General features: G+C 36.4%; 1 protein-coding gene across 1 annotated transcript in view; it reads right to left on the bottom strand.

Annotated features, from left to right (window-relative positions):
- POU6F2 (POU class 6 homeobox 2) overlaps positions 1–22,375 on the bottom strand; it is a 675,911-nt gene that overhangs the window by 427,247 nt on the left and 226,289 nt on the right. The window contains exon 2 of the mRNA XM_053714422.1: positions 10,081–10,166. Coding sequence (XP_053570397.1) covers positions 10,081–10,166 — 86 coding nt within the window. The remainder of the gene's footprint in view (positions 1–10,080; positions 10,167–22,375) is intronic.

A 22,375-nucleotide genomic window follows, 5' to 3' on the forward strand; every position in this document is an offset into this window, starting at 1 on the left:
AGCTGTAGCTGCTCTTTCTCTGCACTTTGTAATGCCTAAGTGGCCATCGTGAATCCTGTTTAACATCTCCTTCCTCATGCTGACAGGAATTACAATACGGTCTTGGAACAGCACCAACCCCTCCAGCTCCGTGAGCTGCGACCTCTCTGGCTGGTAAGCATTTAAAGACATCCAGGCTGCCCGGCTCTCGGGCCAGCCATCTCTTATGTACCTTATAACTTCTTGCAGATCTGTGTCCAAATATGTCTCTTTCTTTATCTCTTCCAGTTTCCTTGAAGAAATGGACTTAGAGGCCAGAACTGAATCAACATACACTTTTACATCCGATTCTGTGGAGGATTCTTCAGCAGCAGCCAGCGGGAGCCTGGACAGTGTATCTGCCACAACCAGCTGCTTCCCCGGCACATGCACTGCCTGAACATTGAAACCTGAGTAGTCTCATTAAAAGTCTCTGGCATCTCAAGGGTGTTTTGTCGATGTCATAAGAATTGATAAGAGGGACTAGCGGTTTGTGGTCAGTTTCCAGACTAAATTTCTCCAAACCCACTAGATAACGCTGAAAGCGTTCACAGGCCCAAACTGCAGCCAGGCACTCTTTCTCAATTTGAGCGTATTTTGACTCCGCAGCCGTCAGTGTGCGGGAACAGTAGGCGATGGGCTGTAGTTTGTTGTCATTCAGCTGCAGGAGTGCAGCCCCCAACCCATAACTGCTTGCATCAGCACTAACCACAGTCTTTTTTGAAGGGTCGTAGAACCCCAGCACTGGGGCAGACCCCAGCAGGGACTTAGCATGCAGGAACGCTTTTTCTTGTGAGGGTCCCCAGACCCAGGCAACATCTTTCTTAAGCAACTCTGTGATAGGGTGCAAAACTGTAGATAAATCTGGAAGAAACTTGCCCACGTAATTTACAAGGCCCAATATCTGTCTCAGCTCATGTACATCCGAAGGGCTTTTCATCTGTTCGATAGCCCGAATTTTCTCGGGGTCCGGCTTGATGCCATCCCCGTTGATGATATGCCCAAAGTAGCATAATTCAGTTTTCCTAAAATGACATTTTTCTTTATTCAGCTTCAGCCCAGACTCTTTGATAGCCTGCAGCACACAACTCAAACGCTGATCATGCTCTTCCACTGTAGACCCATACACTAGAATGTCGTCCATGACGACTGCTGTGCCCACGTGGCCACTCAGGAGAGAACTCATTTCCCTCTGAAAGATCTCAGGAGCGGAGGATATCCCAAAGGGAAGTCTGCAGAAGCAGAACCGACCTACCGGAGTGATGAAGGTAGTCAGTTTGCGGCACTTTGGATCCAGGGGGATCTGCCAAAAGCCGCTAGAAGCGTCTAATGTGGAAAAGAACTTCGCCCCAGCCAACTTCGGGGCTATATCTTCCAATGTCGGCAGCACAAATCTCTCCCTCTTCACTGCCTCATTCAACCTTTTCAGGTCCACACAGATGCGCACCTTTCCGTTTTTTCTTTGCAACAGGAACAATGGGGGCACACCAATCAGTTGCTTCAACAACCTCTTCAATAACCCCCATAGACTTCATGCGCATGAGCTCTTTCTCCACTTGAGGCATGAGCGGGAACGGAATTCTACGAGGAGTAGAAATACTGTACGGGACTGCGTCACTTTTAAGTGCTATACGGACAGGTTTGCAGCTCAGTAGGCCCAACTCGCCAAACATATCTTCAGAGATCTCATTCACTCTGGCCACGAGGCCCAAGTCACAGGCTGCTTTTCTGCTCAATAAACTGTTAACACACTGACCTCGGATCACATGCACCCACATGGTGAACTTTTTTTGTTTGTACTCACAGCTGGCAAGAAATTTCCCCACACAATCAATGCGGCCACCAGGACTATGAACATTTGTAGTAACCTTCGCCAGCTGGGGCTGTCTAGGCAGTTTCATAAATTCAGCAAAAGACATTACAGTGATATCAGCTCCTGTGTCAATCTTAAAATCAACTTTGGCTCCCATTACAGTAAAAGTAACTTTCCAATCTTCCTCTGAGCTTGTCCGTTCCACAACAGACCCCACAAAAGACACTTCCTGACCCTCCTGGTCACTGTCCACCTGCATCTCCTTAATGTATTCAGTTTTACACACCACTTCAAAATGGCCTATTCTGTTACATTTTCTGCATCTTTTATCTCTGGCCGGGCATATAGCACTCTGATCATGAGCCCGGTAGCACCGTGTGCATCGGCCATGTTGCACCCATCCACTTCTAGGCCTTTCCAATACTTTTGATCTACCGCTCACACTGTGCCTTTCACTAGTAATTTTTCTAGACTGTTGCACTTCATCCACAATACTCTCAGACCTCAGATCAGCACTTTGCTTTTTCACCAGTTCACTCTGGCGGGCCATCCTAATAGCCCCTTCTAACGTTAAATCAGGTTCTAACTGCAGCTTCAGGGAGACTTCAGCATCTGCAATTCCAATAACTATTCTGTCTCTGATTTGCTCTTCTTTAGCAACACCAAACTCACAGAATTCAGCTAATTCATACAGGCTGCGCACAAATGACTCCACAGATTCTCCCACACGCTGATTACGTTTGTGAAAACAAGCTCTCTCATGAATCACATTTCTTTTGGGCACAAAGTGGGCACTGAGTTTATCCATAACTATATCAAAGTTAACTTCTTCCCCTTCTTGAAAAGTAAAAGCATTGAACACTGGCTCTACATCTTTCCCCCATGGAGTATAAAAGAGAATTAACTTGTACTTCACCACTCTCCTTGTTCAGTTTGGATGCAATCCTGAAGCGCTGAAACCGCTGACGCCATGTGGGCCAAGCTGCAGGCTGAGAAAAGTCAAAAGGCTCAGGTGGGGTAAACTTTGACATTGCAATCGATCAGGAACAGAAGCGCAGTCCAGAACTTCTGACACCATGTCATGAGATGCAGGACATATGCAGGACACAGCAATGATGGTACAACTCTATTTTATTACAGAGCATAACAATACACATCCAGACAGGTTGATTGTACTAAACTAACTGCGACACAGACACCGGACCTAAGCCCCGCCCACATGCTAGTGACATCACATCCTGCTATCATCACATGTGTGTTTGTGAATATAGTATGAGAGAGAGGAATTGTGTGTGTGTATACAGTATGTGAGAGAGAAAGAGTGTATGTGCGTGTATACAGTATGTAAGAGAGAGAAAGTGTGTAAGTGTGTGTGTATACAGTATGTGAGAGTGGAAGTGTGTATGTATACAGTATATTGAGAGCAAGGAAAAGTGTATATGTGTGTGTGTACAGTATGTGAGAGGAAGTGTGTGTGTATACAATATGTGAGAGAAAAATTGTGTATGTGCGTGTATACAGTATGTAAGAGAGAGTGCGTATGTGTGTGTATACAGTATGTGAGAGAGAGGAAGTGTGTGTGTATACAGTATGTGAGAGAAAAATTGTGTGTGCACGTATACAGTATGAAAGTGTGTGTATGTGTGTGTGTGTGTACAGTATGTGAGAGAGTGAAAGTCTGAACATACCCCCCAACTGTACCTATTTTCGCGTGACAGTCACAATTTTAGGGTTCTGCCCCGCTGTCCCGGGTTGATAGCCATCTGTCCCACATTGCCCCATGCATTGATTTTTTTTTTTTTTATTACATTGGGCCCATACTCAGAAGCAGCTGGCTTTTCTCTTCCAGGGTTAGATACCCGTTAGATTCCCTGTGGAAAAGGAATGGTGTGTGGGTTAAGCAGGAGTAAGAAGGCTGTATACCCTCTGACCTCAGGTAATGGTAACCTCTAACCTACCTCTGGTAGTGATGACGTCTAACCCCTGGTGATAATACTAGCATATATCTTACAGATACCCATACATGATGTAGTGTGTGTGTCTATCTGTATCTATAAGTGTGTGTGTATCTGCATGTATAAGTGTATGCTATGTAGTGTGTGTGTATCTGCATGTATAAGTGTAAGCTATGTAGTGTGGGTGTGTATCTGTATGTATAAGTGTGTGTGTGTGTATCTGCATGTATAAGTGTGTGCTATGTAGTGTGTTTGTGTGTCTGCATGTATAAATGTAAGCTATGTATAAGTGTGTGTATCCGCATGTATAAATGTAAGCTATGAAGTGTGTGTATCTGTATGTATAAGTGTGTATCTGCATGTATAAGTGTATGCTATGTAGTGTGTGTGTATCTGCATGTGTAAATGTATGCAAAAGTGTGTGTGTGTATCTGAATGTATAAGTATATGCTATGTAGTGTGTGTGTGTGTGTGTGTGTATGTGTATCTACATGTGTAAGTGTATGCTTTGTAGTGTATGTGCAAGTGTAAGTATAAGCTATGTAGTGTGTATATATCTACATGTATAAGTGTATGCTATGTAGTGTGTTACTGTGCATTTTTGCTGACTTTAAAGGCCAGAATCTAGAATATTAATGGGGAATGCATAGAGCAGTTTTAAAGAATCTTTTATTAAATGTCCAATTAAGATAACAATATTTAGCACTGTCTCTGCAAAGGCTAATTAAATACAGAGCTCATATAGCTATACCAGTGGTTTGAGCTTGTGTTTGATTTGTAGCCTAAGAGTATTAAAATATATGACTTTATTTAGAATTTTATTCATATTACTTTTTGGTCTTATGATTTTTTTTAAGCCCCGTACCTGCTCCTGCCCACCACATTTAAATTTTTTTGCAGGGAGGTATGTATACAGTATTTGAGAGCAAGGAACAGTGTATGAGTGTGTGTATGTGTACAATATGTGAGAGAGAGTTGTGTATGTGTGTGTATATACAGTAAGAGCAAACCAGCTGCATAGTATTAAATGTATTGGGAATAGCTAATTTAGCTTAATTTTTGCTCTTAAAAAAGCTGCTTTTGCTTAGAGAAACCATAACCTATAAATAACATTTTTTTAAAAAGTATCGCCTCTGTGTAAAGCGAGAGAGACATAAGATAACGGGATCTGCTGCTCTGTTTGTGGAGTTTTTGTGTGTGTGTGTGTGTGTGTTTTTATTTTGCAGACTCAGCCCATTTAAAGGTATATATATATATATTTATATAAATTACAGTACCCTGTCCATTTAAGGAATGTTTAGTTTATTAAATACTTTGTATTATAAGAAATGTGTATTTGAATACATAATAGTTTGGTTTTGATCATGTTTCCACATATAATAAATTAAACTGACCTTGCAACACACTCAAATGTAGTTCATTGCAAAAGAAATTGCAGTAAGGAACTGCTCTACTGTGTTAGATCACTTTATTACTGCACTATTGTTTGTATATGATGAAATTAATGTCGTCTCTAGACCAAAAATACACTACTGGGACCTAGCTAAAAATATCTGCGGCCTGATGTTCTTTTTTTTTTTAGCATTATATTGTAATGTAAGTGTCTCTGATATACAGATCCCTACATAGGGCTAGATAATGAGGCCCATTTATCAAGCTCTGGATGGAGCTTGAGGGCCCGTGTTTCTGGCGAGTCTTCAGACTCACCAGAAACACTTGTTATGAAGCAGCGGTCTAAAGACCGCTGCTCCATAACCCTGTACGCCTGCTCTGATGAGGCGGACAGAAATCGCCACAATTCAACCCGATCGAGTACGATCGGGTTGATTGACACCTCCCTGCTGGTGGACGATCGGCCGCTAGACTGCAGGGGGTAGCTTTACACCAGCAGCTTTTGTGAGCTGCTGGTGCAATGCTGAATACGGAGAGCATATTGCTCTCCTCATTCATCGATGTCTGTCGGACCTGATCCGCACTGTCAGATCAGGTCCGACAGACATTTAATAAATATGCCTCTATGAGTGGAACATTATTTATCGCTCTCGCTTGTGCATTAACTTCACTAGAAGTAAGCTTTTTGCACGCATTGGATAGTGTGCGTATTACTAGTTGAAACACACAAGCGATAACTTGACACACACAAAAAGCCGAACTTGGAATATCGTTAACGTATTCCCCATAGACTTCAATGGAGCACCAAAAAGTGGAACAAAAAACAAACACCATCCATTACTTGTGCGCAAACCTATTTCGTATTTTGTTAAGTGCACTAACCCAACATGTATTATTAATATTTCACATTCCAATGTTCTTCACATAGCAAAATATGTTCTATTTATTCTTAAATACATATTTTTATATATAAATATATCTAATGATTGTTTGGTAAAATATACATGTGTGTATATATATATATATACAGTATATACAGTATATCTATCTATCTATCTATCTATCTATCTATCTATCTATCTATCTATATATATATATATATATATATATATATCCTTCAAATAGAGACCGCACACTCCGGACTTGTATTCAAATAACAATCACTGGTTTAAACAAGTCCGGAGTGTGCGGTCTCTATTTGAAGGTTGTATATGATATTTATGTACCTGCACCCTGGCCATACTGGAGAAACGTGAGTGCTTGATTCCGCAATTTGTGTGAAGAACATTGGAATGTGAAATATTTACAGTATAAACACAGTTAAGCACTCTATTTCGTATAAATATTGTATAAATATTTTTTTTTATGTTTTCAGCTACTTGACTGCAAAGGGCTCCAATGTACGTATGTATATGTTTATATGTGTATATAAATATGTATATGAATTTATGTGTTCATATGTTTATATATCTCTGTAAATAAATTTATGCACATATAAATACATAAATACATATGTATACACATATAAACATACATTTCGTGCAACTTTTTTGACTTGTGTGACAGTTAACCAGAGCCCTGAAGTCGCGCTATCCCAACGCAAGTTAAATTTAATTGCGTTTTTTCAACTTGTAATACACACACAACTTCCGACGTGCACAAAGAGCCGCGCTAGACCCCTTTTCCCTTGCATGACGTGGTTAGCGTGCCACTCATAATCTAGCCGATAGAGAGAAACAGATAAAAATTTCCTTTCAAAAAAGCAGTGCTGATTAATCTTCTTAGCTATCTTGCCAGACTGGAGAGCTTTATAGAACTGGGTCCCTTGTGCGCCAGTGGCAAGAGGCAATTGTGGGTAGCAGCCAATAAACAACTAGCCTCCATTTGTGCATTGCTGCCCATGGGTCTAAATAGGTATGATTTTCAATAAAGGACACCAAACGAACAAAGTAAATTTGATAAAATAAGCAATTTTAAAATGCATGTTCTGTCTGAACCATGTGTGCTTAATTGTGACTTTTTTCCATATCCCTTTAAGCTCTTCCAGGCTGATAGAGAAATATTTAATCGCTCATTGAAAGTGGATATGAAGCCAAATATGTTTGTAAATGAACTGTGCAAAACTAAAACATTGTAGGATGATCCCTAAAGGAGATCTCTGTGCTGCAGGTTATCAGTAAGATCACTATATCAGAATTTATTTTTAATATTAAAGGGAAAGTAAAGTCAAAATTAAGCAGTCATGATTCAGATAGAACATGAAGTTTTAAACAACTTTCCAATTTACTTGTTTTATCAAATTTGTTTTGTTCTCTTGGTATCCTTTGTTGAATACAAACCTAAAGAGGTTGATAGAAGCTTGGGAACATCCAAGTGTCTTCACAAGTCTATGGTAGTAGTTGTTGAAATTATTTCTAATATTGTTATAAACATTGTTGCAAACACTGCTGCCAGATCACTAAAGACATGTGCACGCTCCTGAGCTCACCTAGGATTACTCCTTAAATAAGGATACAAAGAGAATTAAGCAAAATTGATCATAGAAGTAAATTAAAACGCTGTCTAAATGCCGTGCTCTATCCAGTCCATTTAAGTTTAATTTTGTTTTTTTCTGTCCCTTTAAGTTAATAATTTAAACTTGTTCTTTTTAATCACACCAAAAAAGACAATCACATTACTAGGCTCCATACAATCAGTTTGAATTACAATTTTTTGTTATTGATCGTCAATCAATACTAAGAGCAGCCAATTGAATTAGTAGAAATGTTTAATTTAGAAAATGTTGTAACAGCAAAATCTTGATTAACTCATAATAAAACTAGAGGAAACCGTGGTATTGCAAGATTGAGGTTGTAGCAAGGATTTTTAGAGATCACCATGGAAGATAAAAATGTACCCAAAGTAAAAGTAAAAAAATTAAATAAAGTAAGCACAAGATGTTAATATAAAAGGTTTAGTTAGGAGTAGTAAAACAACTTTACAATATGTGTTCATTGTTTATTTTGCCCCATGTTCATGTAATTAGTTCAGAAATTGTATTTTTTTTTTCTAAATCTTAGAACTGAAAAGGCACACTGCAGACATATGAAGGCTAACCCTGCTACATAACTGTCACTTTAAGAGACAAGAGCTGCAAAACAATGTCCTTTATATTAACATAATGACAGTGGCTAGCTTTGTTGTCTGCATACTCAATCCCACATTGGCTCCTCCAAATGAGGCAAGTAGTGGGTGAAATTTGGCTATTGAAAAACAATTACAGCAAACAATATGTTAATTTGCTTTAAAAATGTTTAGACGAGGTGGAAATGTTATTCTATAGAAAGACAATAGAAATATTTCATTACAAAGGGCTAGATTACAAGTTGAGCACAAAATATCGCTTCCACAAAAACAATATTTGCACTCAAGTTAGTAATACCAGTGCACACAAAAATTCCAAGTTACTTCTATTATATAATTTGCTTCATTCTTTAGATATCCTTTTGTTGAAGAAATAGCAATGCACAAGGGCGAGCCAATCACACGAGGCATCTATGTGCAGCCACCAATCAGCAGCTACCGAGTTTATGTAGATATGCTTTTCAACAAAGTGTATCAAGAGAATTAAGCAAATTAGGTAATATAAGTAAAATGGATAGTTGTTTAAAATGGCATGCTCTTTCTAAATCATTACAGAACACATTTGGCTTTTATGTCCCTTTAACTGAGAGGAAAAAAACACGAAAGCAGTCAAGAAATACCACTTGAAAAAGTCAAATATATGTGCTAGTATCCAAGGTGCTGAATTCTAAAAATCCAAAAATCATTCAAAAGTACTAACAGTATTTTCTAACTGTGATAAACTGTCCTCATATAACGTAAAGCAGATTTTTATGGGACAAATGCATTTGAACAGTAGTACATAATAATTGTTCTATCTCAGGTTTTCAAATGATTTGGAATAAGTATGAATTGAGATTGAAAGTTCATAAAAAAATCACTTTGCAATGGATTTCTAATTGACTGGATTGGAGTCTGTAAAGTCACAGACTATTTGAGGTGTATTCAAATGAAACACAAGTAAAAACGGTCTTAAACATTTTAAATGATGTTTTGCAAATATACATTTAGGAAGTCTGCCTGGTACTGAAATTGACAGAAGCACTACATATATAACTCTTATTTACAAGGGCTTAGTAATGATAAACCAGAAAGAACAAGAAAGAGAATTAGTAATTAATATTCTGCCTCAGTATTTGATTTTTTAAATTGTTTTTTTTCCAAAGACAATTAATGTTTTTGTGATTTATAAAATAGCCAAATTAATAATTTTGATACAAAATTATATTAATGTGACACATCTCTATTTACATCTGTATATAAAGAAAACAATCACCTTTTTTCCATGCATTTGAATGGAAAACAAATACTTAATAACAAAAATCCTTCCAATAATTAAGTAAACTGAACAATATTTTCTCAAATTAGATTTAGTGTTCATTACAAAATGTCATAATGAATTTTATTTAACAAAAAGTGAAGGTTACAATCATAGTAATACATATCCCAGACCTCAATAAAAAACATGTTTTGTCCCTTTATACATATCAAATAGGTAGTTTGATTGTATTAAAACATTTATTGGTTGAGAAAAAAACAAAAATCATTGTTTTATCTTTTTGTACATCAAACATGAAAATGAACTTGCAAGGATACTGTTTTGTGAGAACACATTGGTTTTTTGATAAAGTTGATTTTTTTTTCAATAATTATTCAAACAAAAAAAAAAACTCTAAAAAATGCATCAAATGTAAAACTGACAAGTCAGGAGACTAACAAAATGTGTTTCATTCCTTAGAACAAAATTCTATTTTGTATTTTTTTTTAATATATCAAAATATATGAAAATATTTTACTTACTTGAGGCCCAACAGGGAATCCTGGATGTGACTGGCTGGGTTGATGCGAATCGTTTGATTCACCCGGTACAGAGTTGCCTCTGGCCCCTGAAATGCAAACAGAAGATCTGTCTTATTATCTAGACCAGAGATCAGCATGTTCCATTGCTCTCGTGATGTCACACAGTATCAGGCTGAAAATGATATGCTTAAATGGTTTATCAATAACTGGGGAGCTCAAATCACTTATCAGCTGCATAAATTATGTTAACATCCATTCAGCAGAGCCAGCTCATTCAAGGAGATACAGAGATCTGACAGCAGAGAAACTGAACCTATCATCAGCAAGGCTAATGTGGGTCGCATTATACATCAATTTACATACATGACTTCCCAGTGTGACTGGGTACCATAATTTATTTTCATGCTCAGATGAATAAGAGCTGGGGTAATTTCTCAACATGAAACAAATAAAAAAAATGCATTAAAGTGTGAGAATGTTCTTCACATTTACTGATGCATAATAGAAAATGTTCTTGTGGATAATTATCTTAAATTTGGAATTGTAATCTGATGCTGTGTAGAGCAAAACAAGTTTTTTTGTTTTTTATTATTTAAGACATCAAATGAATGTAACATCAGCATCACTTGGATGAAATATGATCCTGAGCTTATGCATTATAAATCGTAGTTATTTTATTATTTACAAAAGCAAATTAAAATTATAGCACAATCACAAAATCTCTTTTTTTATTTATTATGTATTGTGCTATCCTACATATATATACATATATATATATATATAATATATATATATATATATATATATATATATATATATATATATATATATACTGTATATTTAGTACAAAGCTTCAATTAATATATATACACACATAATATATGTTGTATAAAGCTATAATTAATATATACTTATAATATATGTGCATGAGATATAGACTCTCTTTATTCATTTTCAACCAGCATCAGGGAAAGGAAATGTAATAATATCTGATTGAGGCTTGAACACAATGAAATTTGTCAATAAACATATACAGTACAGTATATTGACAAATGTCCATTAAGTGTGAGCCTCAAAATCTGATAAATATATATATATATACATAGTATCTGTGTGTTATATATACTGTACCTGTATATATATATATATATATATATATATATATATATATATATATATATATATATATATATATATATATATATATAGTGTGTGTTATATATACTGTACCTGTATATATATATATATATATATATATATATATATATATAGTATGTGTGTGTTATATATACTGTACCTATATATATATATATATATATATATATAGTATGTGTGTGTTATATATACTGTACCTGTATATATATATATATATATATATAAATATAGTGTGTGTGTTATATATATATATATATATATATATATATATATATATATATATATATAGACACACACGCACACACACATATATATATATATGTGTGTGTTTGTGCGTGTGTATAATTATTTTGATGTATACTGCGCTTAATTGATGTTTCTTTTTTAACTGTAAATATTTGGAGAAATTTTCTTTTTTAAACAATTACATTCTGTTCAATTGTTTTAAAAAAAATCTCAATATATAATAATTGTTTCCTATGGCTTTTGTGACACAAACTTGCACCATAACTGAGACTGATATATTTTCTATCCATAATAACTAAAAAATACCTTTTTTATAGAAGCAAAGATGTCCCTCTTTTCAGCAGATCAGGAGGGACTTATTACAGTAACTCTTGTCCTCACATACTCCTAATGAGTCAGCTATTATATATTTCTTTACAGATGAGTCAATCACTGGGATTCACTGAATCACAGTATATTCTAGGGCCTCACTTGTTAAAGGAACATGGTAACTGGAATTGAGAAACACTGATTTAAATGCCATTCAACAAAGTATTTAGTTTTCACTCTGTTTTAGGCACTGGAAAATATGCTTCCCCCAAACCTCCGTACAACATAACTATTAGATAATGTTTCATATATTTCTCCTAACCTAAGGCCAAGAATGCATTGAGGGACTGATGCGCCCCAATAGACAACCATAGATTATGAATTTACAATAAATTAATAAAATATATAGAGATAATGGGAATATATAGGGGCCTATTTATCAAGTTCCGTAAGGAGCTTGATGCCCCGTGTTTCTGGCAGGCCTTCAGGCTCGCCAAAAACACAAGTTATGAAGCAGCGCTGCTCCATAACCTGTCCGCCTGCTCTGAGGCGGCGGACAGACATTGCCGGAAATCAACCCGATCCAATACGATCAGGTTGATTGACACCCCCTGCTAGCGGCCGATTGGCCATGAATAGGGGGCGGTATTATGCAGAGAGCGTATGCTGTCGGCCTCTATCGATGTGCAGCGGACATGATCGGCAATATCGGATCATGTCCGCTCACACGTTCTTAAATAGGGCCCATAGAATCAACTTTTACTCCTTAAAATGTTGCTATCCTCCACAAAACCTGATGTCCTTTCTATGATAATACCAACCGTTTGAACTCATTCATTCTATACACTGGTTATTTAAAGGGATGTGAAACAGTGGTCTTTTATATATATATATATATATATATATATATATATATATATATATATATATATATATATATATATATGTCAAATCAAAGTAAACATAAAAAGAAACAGATAGCATTTAAAACAGCAAACAACTTATTAGTTTTTTTTTGCAAATTGAGCACTTAGAAACTCTCAGTGTCTCGACTACCTACAGTTAGATCAGGGTCCTACCATTACAAAACTTAAGTTCTACTGTCACAATATTTTAGCAGCAAATGCCCTCTACTAAGCATGGGCAATAAACTGAATGTGGCTACTTTATGGTGTCTCCTAGCAACACTTCAAAGGAAAATATGTTATTGTGTCCTCCTACTGAGACCCCAACCCCTTTGTGAAAAGGAAGTAATAGAACCTTCACAAATGAAGTTAAAAAATGAAATAAAAGGCAAAATCCTTTTAAAATTATTAATACTATATTGCTAATTACTGCTCAGTGCCTTTTTTATTACAACAATTAGGCAGACTGTTTTATATCCTTTTAATGTATTTCACACATGTAATCTAAACTAACCCTCTGATCAGCAAATTCTAGTCGGCACATTCCATAGAGAAATACAGGAGATATGTTTCTATGATTACAGGTTATAGAGATAAAAAATAAAAAGAGGGTAACGGTAGTTTATGTCCGTTGCTAAGCAGCGTTAGGTGATTTAAACTAAAGAATCTTTAATGTTTATAGAATGTCCTTTTGTTATGTTAAAGTAACTTAAAGGGATACTAAACTCAAATTTGTTCTTTCATGATTCAGATAGAGCATGCAATTTTAAGCAACTTTCTACTTACTCCTATTATCATTTTTTTTCTCTCGTTCTCTTTATTTGAAAAACAGGAATCTAAGCTTAGGAGTCAGACCATTTTGGGTTCAGTACCCTGGCTAGCACTTTCTGAATAGTGGCTACATTTAGCCATTCAGGACCTCATAATTATCACTTATTCCATACTGTTTGCAATTTGGTTGTAGCAAATACGATCAACTATTTTTTCTGGTTGGTACTATTCTCATTAAACTGACATGCTCTAATTTGTTACTTATCTAGGGTCAGTACTGCTGCCATAAGTACAATGAGTACAATGAGTGTTAAAGGGATAGTAAACACCTCATAATCACAGGATATTTCTGTTGTCTTTCTATAGAAAAACATATCAGCCAAATGTAAATATTTGTTTAAAACAAAAGCCACCATTTGTCTTATTTGGGAGATTTCTTATTTTCTGCAGAGAACACGCCTAGCCATATATAAACTGCATTGTTTTGCAGTTGTTATCTATTAAAATCAATTAGGCAATATATGTAGCAGGGTTTAGCCTTGTGAAGTCAGCAGTGTGCATTTCCAGCTCTCAGAATTAAAAAAATATACAATTTTCAGAGCTAAATTACACGAAAAAGGGAAAAAAATAACAAAACTATATTGTAAAGTAGTTTTAATACACATAACTAAACATGTGTTTACTTTCCATTTAAGCCCTATAATGCCTGCAGCTCCTTCAGTGCACAGTCAATCAGCCAATCTGGAGCAGCAATTGCATGACCAGCTAGCCAATTGATAGTTATGTTTTGGTGACCAATTAGAGCATGACATTTTTTATTTCATATTTTTTTTTTACATTAGAATGTCTCTTTTTAAATAAAGTTTAAAAAACTTGCATTTCAAATAATGAAATGCCTAGCAAGTACTTTCTCTTATAAGCAGTTAAAGGGACATTATACACTAATTTTTTCTTTGCATAAATGTTTTGTAGATGATCTATTTATATAGCCCATTAAGTTGTTTTGTTTTTAAAAAAATGTATAGTTTTGCTTATTTTTAAATAACATTGCTCTGATTTTCAGACTCCTAACCAAGCCCCAACGTTTTATGTGAATACCGTCAGCTACCTTCTCCAGCTTGCTCCTGTTTGTGTAAAGGGTCTTTTCATATGCAAAAGAAGGGGGAGGGTCTTATTTCCCACTTGCAGTGGGCTTTCCAGCTGCCTTTTCAATAGAGCTAAACTGAGAGCTTCTAAGTACGTTTTTTAAACAGTTTTATACTGGATTTTTATATCAGTATCTGTGCATCTTATTCTTTATAGTAGTGTCTATTACATGCAGTTATATGAAAATGAGTGTATACTGTCCCTTTAACCCCTTAACGACCAACGACGTATGGGGTACGTCCTGCAAAAAATGCAGTTAATGACCAAGGACGTACCCCGTACGTCGTTGGTCTTTGAAAGCAGTGGAAGCGATCCTGATCACTTCCAACTGCTTTCATGTTATAGCAGTGATGCCTCGATATTGAGGCATCCTGCTATAACATTTTTTAGCCGTCCGATGCAGAGAGAGCCACCCTGTGGCCCTCTCTGCATCGGCCATCAATGGCCATGTTCGTTGGTGGGTGGGGAGCTGATCTAGGGAGGCGGGTGGGCGGCCATTGGTGGGAAGGGGGGGCGGGATCGAGTGCGCGCGCGTGCGCGGGTGCGCGCGCGGGAGCGGGTGTGCGCGCGCGGGTGCGGCGTGCGCGTGCGGCGTGCGCCGCGCGCGGGGGGTGGGAAACCTACACTATGGAACAACAGGGGTACTTGGTGGGAGAGAGGGTGGCATCATAAAACATTTTAACGATCTGGGAGGGTGGGAGGTTGGGGGTTGAGGGGGGGCAGCTACATAATTGAGGGGGGGCAGCTAAATAATAAAATAAAAAAAAATTGATAAAAAAACATTTGAGTTCAAACTGGGTACTGGCAGACAGCTGCCAGTACCCAATATGGCGCATAATAAGGCAGAGAGGGGGGGTTAGAGAGCTGTTTGGGGGGGGTCAGGGAGGTTGGGGGCTAAGGGGGGATCCTACAGAGCAGAATTATTATTGTTTTTTTTTTTTTAAATCCCCAAAAAACTCTTATTTTAGTACTGGCAGACTTACTGCCAGTACTTAAGATGGCGGGGACAATTGTGGGGTGGGGGAGGGAAGAGAGCTGTTTGGGAGGGATCAGGGGGTGTGATGTGTCATGTGGGAGGTTGATACCTACACTAAAGCTAAAATTAACCCTACAAGCTCCCTACAAGCTCCCTAATTAACCCCTTCAATGCTGGGCATTATACACGTGTGGTGCGCAACGGCATTTAGCTGCCTTCTAATTACCAAAAAGCAAAGCCAAAGCCATATATGTCTGCTATTTCTGAACAAAGGGGATCCCAGAGAAGCTTTTACAACAATGTATGCCATAATTGCACAAGCTGTTTGTAAATAATTTTAGTGAGAAACCTAAAATTGTGAAAAATGTAACGCTTTTTTTTATTTGTTCGCATTTGGCGGTGAAATGGTGGCATGAAATATACCAAAATGGACCTAGATCAATACTTTGGGTTGTCTACTACATTATACTAAAGCTAAAATTAACCCTACAAGCTCCCTACAAGCTCCCTAATTAACCCCTTCAATGCTGGGCATAATAGACGTGTGGTGCGCAGTGGCATTTAGCGGCCTTCTAAATACCAAAAAGCAATGCCAAAGCCATAAATGTCTGCTATTTCTGAACAAAGGGGATCCCAGAGAAGCATTTACAACCATTTATGCCATAATTGCACAAGTTGTTTGTAAATAATTTCAGTGAGAAACCTAAAGTTTGTGAAACAATTTGTGAAAAAGTGAACAATTTTTTTTATTTGATCGCATTTGGTAGTGAAATGGTTGCATGAAATATACTAAAATGGGCCTAGATCAATACTTTGGGATGTCTTCTAAAAAAAATATATACATGTCAAGGGATATTCAGGTATTCCTGAAAGATATCAGAGTCCCAATGTAACTAGCGCTAATTTTGAAAAAAAGTGGTTTGGAAATAGAAAAGTGCTACTTGTATTTATTTCCCTATAACTTGCAAAAAAAGCAAAGAACATGTAAACATTGGGTATTTCTAAACTAAGGACTAAATTTAGAAACTATTTATAGCACGGGTGTTTTTTGGTGGTTGTAGATGTGCAACAGATTTTGGGGGTCAAAGTTAGAAAAGGTGTGTTTTTTTCAATTTTTTCCTCATATTTTATAATTTGTTTTATAGTAAATTATAAGATATGATGAAAATAATGGTATCTTTAGAAAGTCCATTTAATGGCGAGAAAAACGATATATAATATGTGTGGGTACAGTAAATGAGTAAGAGGAAAATTACAGCTAAACACAAACACAGCAGAAATGTAAAAATAGCCCTGGTCCCAAATGGACAGAAAATGGAAACGTGCTGTGGTCCTTAAGGGGTTAAGGGACATGAAACCCAACATTTTTTCTTTCATGATTCGGATAGAGCTTGCAATTTTATACAACTTTCTAATTTACTTCTATTATCAAATTTTCTTTGTTATCTTGGGATCTTCTGTTGAATAGCAGGGATGTAAATTTAGGAGTGTGCAGCGCAGGTTTCTGAAGCACTATATGGCAGCAGTTTTGTAAGAATGTTATCCATTTGCAAGAGCACTAGAGGGCAGCACTATTTCCTGTCATGTAGAGCTCCAGACAGCTACCTAGGTATCTCTTACGCAAAAAATACAATGGCATATTTACATAGCCACCAATCACCAGCTGTGTTTTGCCAGTAGTGCACTGGAGTTGACTTTATATCATGTTGCAGAATTTAATTCTGTGAATACAGCACTGAAATTATAAAATGCTCTAGCACATTGAAGGACCAGTCAACACAGTAGATTTGCATAATCAACAAATGCAAAATAACAAGACAATGCAATAGCACTTAGTCTGTACTTCAAATGAGTAGTAGATTTTTTTCTGACATTTTTAAAAGTTATGTCTTTTTTCCACTCCCCCTGTACCATGTGACAGCCATCAGCCAATCACAAATGCATACACGTACCATGTGACAGTCATCAGCCATTCACAAATGCATACACACTTATCCTTGGACATGCTCAGTAGAAGCCGGTGACTCAAAAAGTTTAAATATAAAAAGACTGTGCACATTTAGTTAATGGAAGTAAATTGGAAAGCTGTTTAAAATGGCATGCTCTATCTGAATAATGAAAGTTTAATTCTGATTGAGTGTCCCTTTAAAGGATATTATTATTATTGGTGTTTTTTGTTCCTTTAATTACACGGTTTAAAAGTGTCACATTATAACCTTCAAAATCCCAACATAAACTGTGGCCCATATTCGTCAAACTTTAGACACATTTAAATTAATCCATTAATTACTTTTGTAAAGGTTAGAAAAGCCCTTACCCTATATAAAAATAGAGCAAAACGATGGTATTTTTATCATATAGAAATGTCTTTTCACTATATTTAGTTTCTGTAATGGTAAATAATAAATGTATTACATTTTTAAGAACTTCCTTGTGAGCAAGGAAATAAATATATTTACAGGTTCTAGTCCCTGACTCTGTGTACCAGATGTAGGATCCCTTGTTCAGTAGTTCCAACAGCTACAGTATATACACCAACACCTATCACCTTTTACTCTGCCAATACCTTTGAAATATTTGTCTCACATATCTGTTTGATCTGCTACTGAGTGCTTTACTGTTTTATTTCCAGTGACAGTGTTAAAGTCATAAGATGTCCCTGCTGTATTCCTGTAGTATTAAAACACATATCACTCTCCCACTACATGTTTTGATCTATGCTCTAATATACTTATATATATATATAATGTGAGCGCCTCATACTATTTACAAAACAAGGCAAACATAAAGATACTTTTTTTTTCCTCCTAAATATTTGGCACATACTTTATCTTGCTAACACACAGCGCAGTTCCAACCGTATTATAGCTTTTATTTTTTATTTTACAAAATAAAGAAAAATATGTCTAGAGAACACAAAAACAGACTTTTTTTTGGTATGATTTAAAATATTGATTCTAAAAATACACATCATTGCATGCTGGTTATGCATTACTCTCTGTCTCTATAAGTATAAAAGGAAGGCAAATAGTTAATATAATAATCACTAGCAATTGTCATGCATTTATTTTGCAAATTGTGCATATTTTTGTTTCCAATGGGACTATACCTATTAAATATTTGATGAATTGTGAAATTACAGAGTTTATAAATATATTAAGGACTCCTGTAGTTTAATGATACAGCTGGTGGCAATCAAGCAAAATCAATACATGTATTTGAGAAAAACAACAACAGCTTATATATACAGCATATATATATATATATAATATATATATATATATATATATATATATATATATATATATATACAGTCCCCGGGTTACAGACATCCAACTTAAAGGGACACTGAACCCAAATTTTTTCTATCGTGATTCAGATAGAGGATGCAATTTTAAGCAACTTTCTAATTTACTCCTATTATCAAATTATTTTCATTCTCTTGGTATCTTTATTTGAAATGCAAGAATGTAAGTTTAGATGCCGGCCCATTTTTTGGTGAACACACTGTGTTGTTCTTGCTGATTGGTGGGTAAATTCACCTACAAACAAACAAGTGCTTTCCATGGTTCTGAACCAAACAAATAGCTTAGATGCCTTCTTTTTCAAATAAAGAAAGCAAGAGAACAAAGAAAAATTGATAATAGGAGTAAATTAGAAAGTTGTTTAAAATTACATGCTCTATCTGAATCACAAAAGAAAAAAATTGGGTTCTGTGTCCCTTTAAGTACAACTTTATCGCCAATCCTTCTTTCCAGGATAACCCAAAATACTCAAAAATCCAATTGTCACAAGGACAGAAAGTGATGTAAAATTTTCTGAACAGGGGCACAGATAGCAAAACAAGCTTTTCCCTATGCTATCCAAAACTAAAAAAATATTTAGCTAGAGTTTCACCTAAAAAAAAGCCTGTTCCAACTTAAGAACAAACGTACCGAACCTTCTTGTTCGTAACCTTGGGACTGCCTGTATTTACAGTAAATATATATATATATATAGTGTGTTGAATAAGAATAACTGCAAGCTGTATTTTGAAATTAGGTATTTATTTTTAAAGCCTAACCAGAACTTTTTAAATGCCGAAATGGTGAGCATTGAAACTATTTCTATAATATAAGTCTTGGCCTTTGTGTCAGATTCATAAAGGACAACGTTGCAGTCTGATGTGACCTGAAATGCCAGTCAAAGTAAAGGCATTACATAAAATTTTCTATATAATAAAAAATGACTGCTTGTCAAAGATTGGTGAAAAGTTGAGTAAAATTGCTCTAACTTTATTATATTTAATGTATGTACTAAATGTAGTTAAAGGGACAGTCTAGTCAAAATTAAACTTCCATGATTTAGATAGGGCATGCAATTTTAAAAAACTTTCCAATTTACTTTTATCATCAAATTTGCTTTGTTCTCTTGGGATTCTTTGTTGAAAGCTAATACTAGGTAGGCTCAAAATGATTTCTAAGCTGTTGAGAGCTGCCTCTTTTCTCAGTGCATTTTGACAGTTTTTCATAGTTAGACAGTGCTAGTTCATGTGTGTCATATAGATAGCATTGTGCTCACTCCCGTGGAGTTATTTAACTGTCAGCACTGAATGACTAAAATACAAGTCTGTCAAAAGAACTGAGATAAGGGGGCAGTCTGCAGAGGCTTAGATACAAGGTAATCACAGTAGTAAAAAGTGTATTAATATAATAGTGTTGGTTATGAAAAATCAGGCAATGGGTAATAATGGGCTAGAGTTAGTATTAGGGTTTAAAGGTTAGGACTAGATTTAGTGCTAGTGATTTGGGTTAGGGCTGGGTTTAGGGCTTGGGTTGGGGTTTTTGGATTGGTGTTAGTTCGAGGGTTAGTGTTGGGGAGTGCGGTTAAGGCTAGGGTTAGGAATTTGGTTTGGGGCTGGGTTTAGGGATGGGTGTTAGTTCAAGGGTTAGTGTTGGGAAATGCAGTTAAGGCTAGGGTTAGGGATTTGGGTTATGGGCTGGGTTTAGGGACTGGTGTTAGTTCTAGGGTTAGTGTTGGGGAGTGAAGTTAAGGCTAGGGTTAGGGATTTAGTTTACAGGCTGGGTTTAGGGCTAGGGTTGGTGTTAAGGATTGGTGTTAGTCCTAGGGTTAGTGTTGGAAAGTGGAATTAAGGCTAGGGCTAGTGATTTGGGTTAGGGCTGGGTTTAGGGCTAGGATTGGTGTTAAGTATTGGTGTTAGTTCTAGGGTTAGTGTTGGGGAGTGGAGTTAAGGCTAGGGCTAGTGATTTGGGTTAGGACTGGGTTTAGGGAGTGGTGTTATTTCTAGGGTTAGTGTTAGGGAGTAAAGTTAAGGCTAGGGTTAGGGATTGGGGTTATGGCTGGGTTTAGGGCTAGGGTTGGTGTTAAGGACTTGGGTTAGTGATTTGAGTTAGGGCTGGGTTTAGAGACTGGTGTTAAAGTATGCACACAAAAATTGCTGTATGCTCACAAATACTACAGTCAGACACACTTTGACGTCTAGGGCCTGATATTCAAAACCTTGCCGCCATAGAGAGAAATTACACAAAATCTTTGGGATTTTTTTAGACCTTGTATAGTAATGTAGGAGTCTCAGAACACTACATAACAACATAAACATTTCTCAAGATAAAAATTTGTGTTTCTAAATTCTTAGAATACCGACGATACTTATGAGCGGCAAGGTTTTGAATACCAAGCCCCTAGTCTATATCAATGTTTATTGCATTTTAAAGGAAATGAAGGCAATTGTATGATGGTTTTGTTTTCAAAAGTGCAACTGTCCCTTAAAAAATACATATTTAGGAGACTTTATGGTGACCACTATAAATAAAACTCTATAGCATTTACCCACTAGCATATTAACAAAATATTATTGCAATAAAAGCAGAAAAGTAAAAGTAAACACATTTATTAATTATTAAAGACAAACCTGCCATTAAACACATTCTTAATATATATGCTGAGAAGGGATAGACTTATAAATAATGTAAAATCAGTAGAGCACATTAAAGTGCCAATAAAATTGACTGCTACATATTATTCAATAGCGTTTGTATCTCTGTGGCGTTATGTCAATCACAGCAGCAGTACGTAATAGGATTAAGTAATAAATGTGCAAGGCTATTATGCGCAAATTTGAAAAATCTGATTAATCTGTAATATCCTTTGTACAGAAAGTCAGAAATGGACATTGCTTTGGGAATATTTACAAGCACTCAGCTGAAATTTCTAAATTGATTTTGGAACAAACTAATAAAAACAGCCTTGCTGACATTTTTATAAAGTGAATTTTGTCAAACTACGTCTGGCATTTAAATGACCACTGTCATTCAGTAACCTAAAGAAGATGACCTATCATAATTGGTTAAAAAAAACTCAATCATAAAGAAACACGAAAAGGCAAAAGCTTTGCATTTTTTATGTGTGATCTAGTTAGCCACTATAAAATAAATTTTAAAATTTAGTTATAAATAGGATTTTAACACAGACCATCAATGACTGGACTTCCTCTGTAAATGTAGGGGCACTGGGCTCCATGTAATAAATGGCAGGTGGACAGCTTCTCAACTCGCAAAGCTGTCCGCCCGCCTTCGCTACACACGGGCAGCGGATCTGTTGATCCACTTGCCGGTATGTATCATTACACACTCATCGGAGTGTATAATGCCCGCCCCTTCAAACGCGCGACCAATCACGCGACTGAAGGGGCTGTCAATCACGTCCTCTCTGTGATTTTGCCTCGCCACCTAAGAGGTGGCGTAGGGTGTAGGAAGCAGCGGTCTAATTACCGCTGCTTCTTACATTG

The sequence above is a fragment of the Bombina bombina genome, chromosome 5 (genome assembly GCF_027579735.1).
Source record: "Bombina bombina isolate aBomBom1 chromosome 5, aBomBom1.pri, whole genome shotgun sequence".
NCBI lineage: Eukaryota > Metazoa > Chordata > Amphibia > Anura > Bombinatoridae > Bombina > Bombina bombina.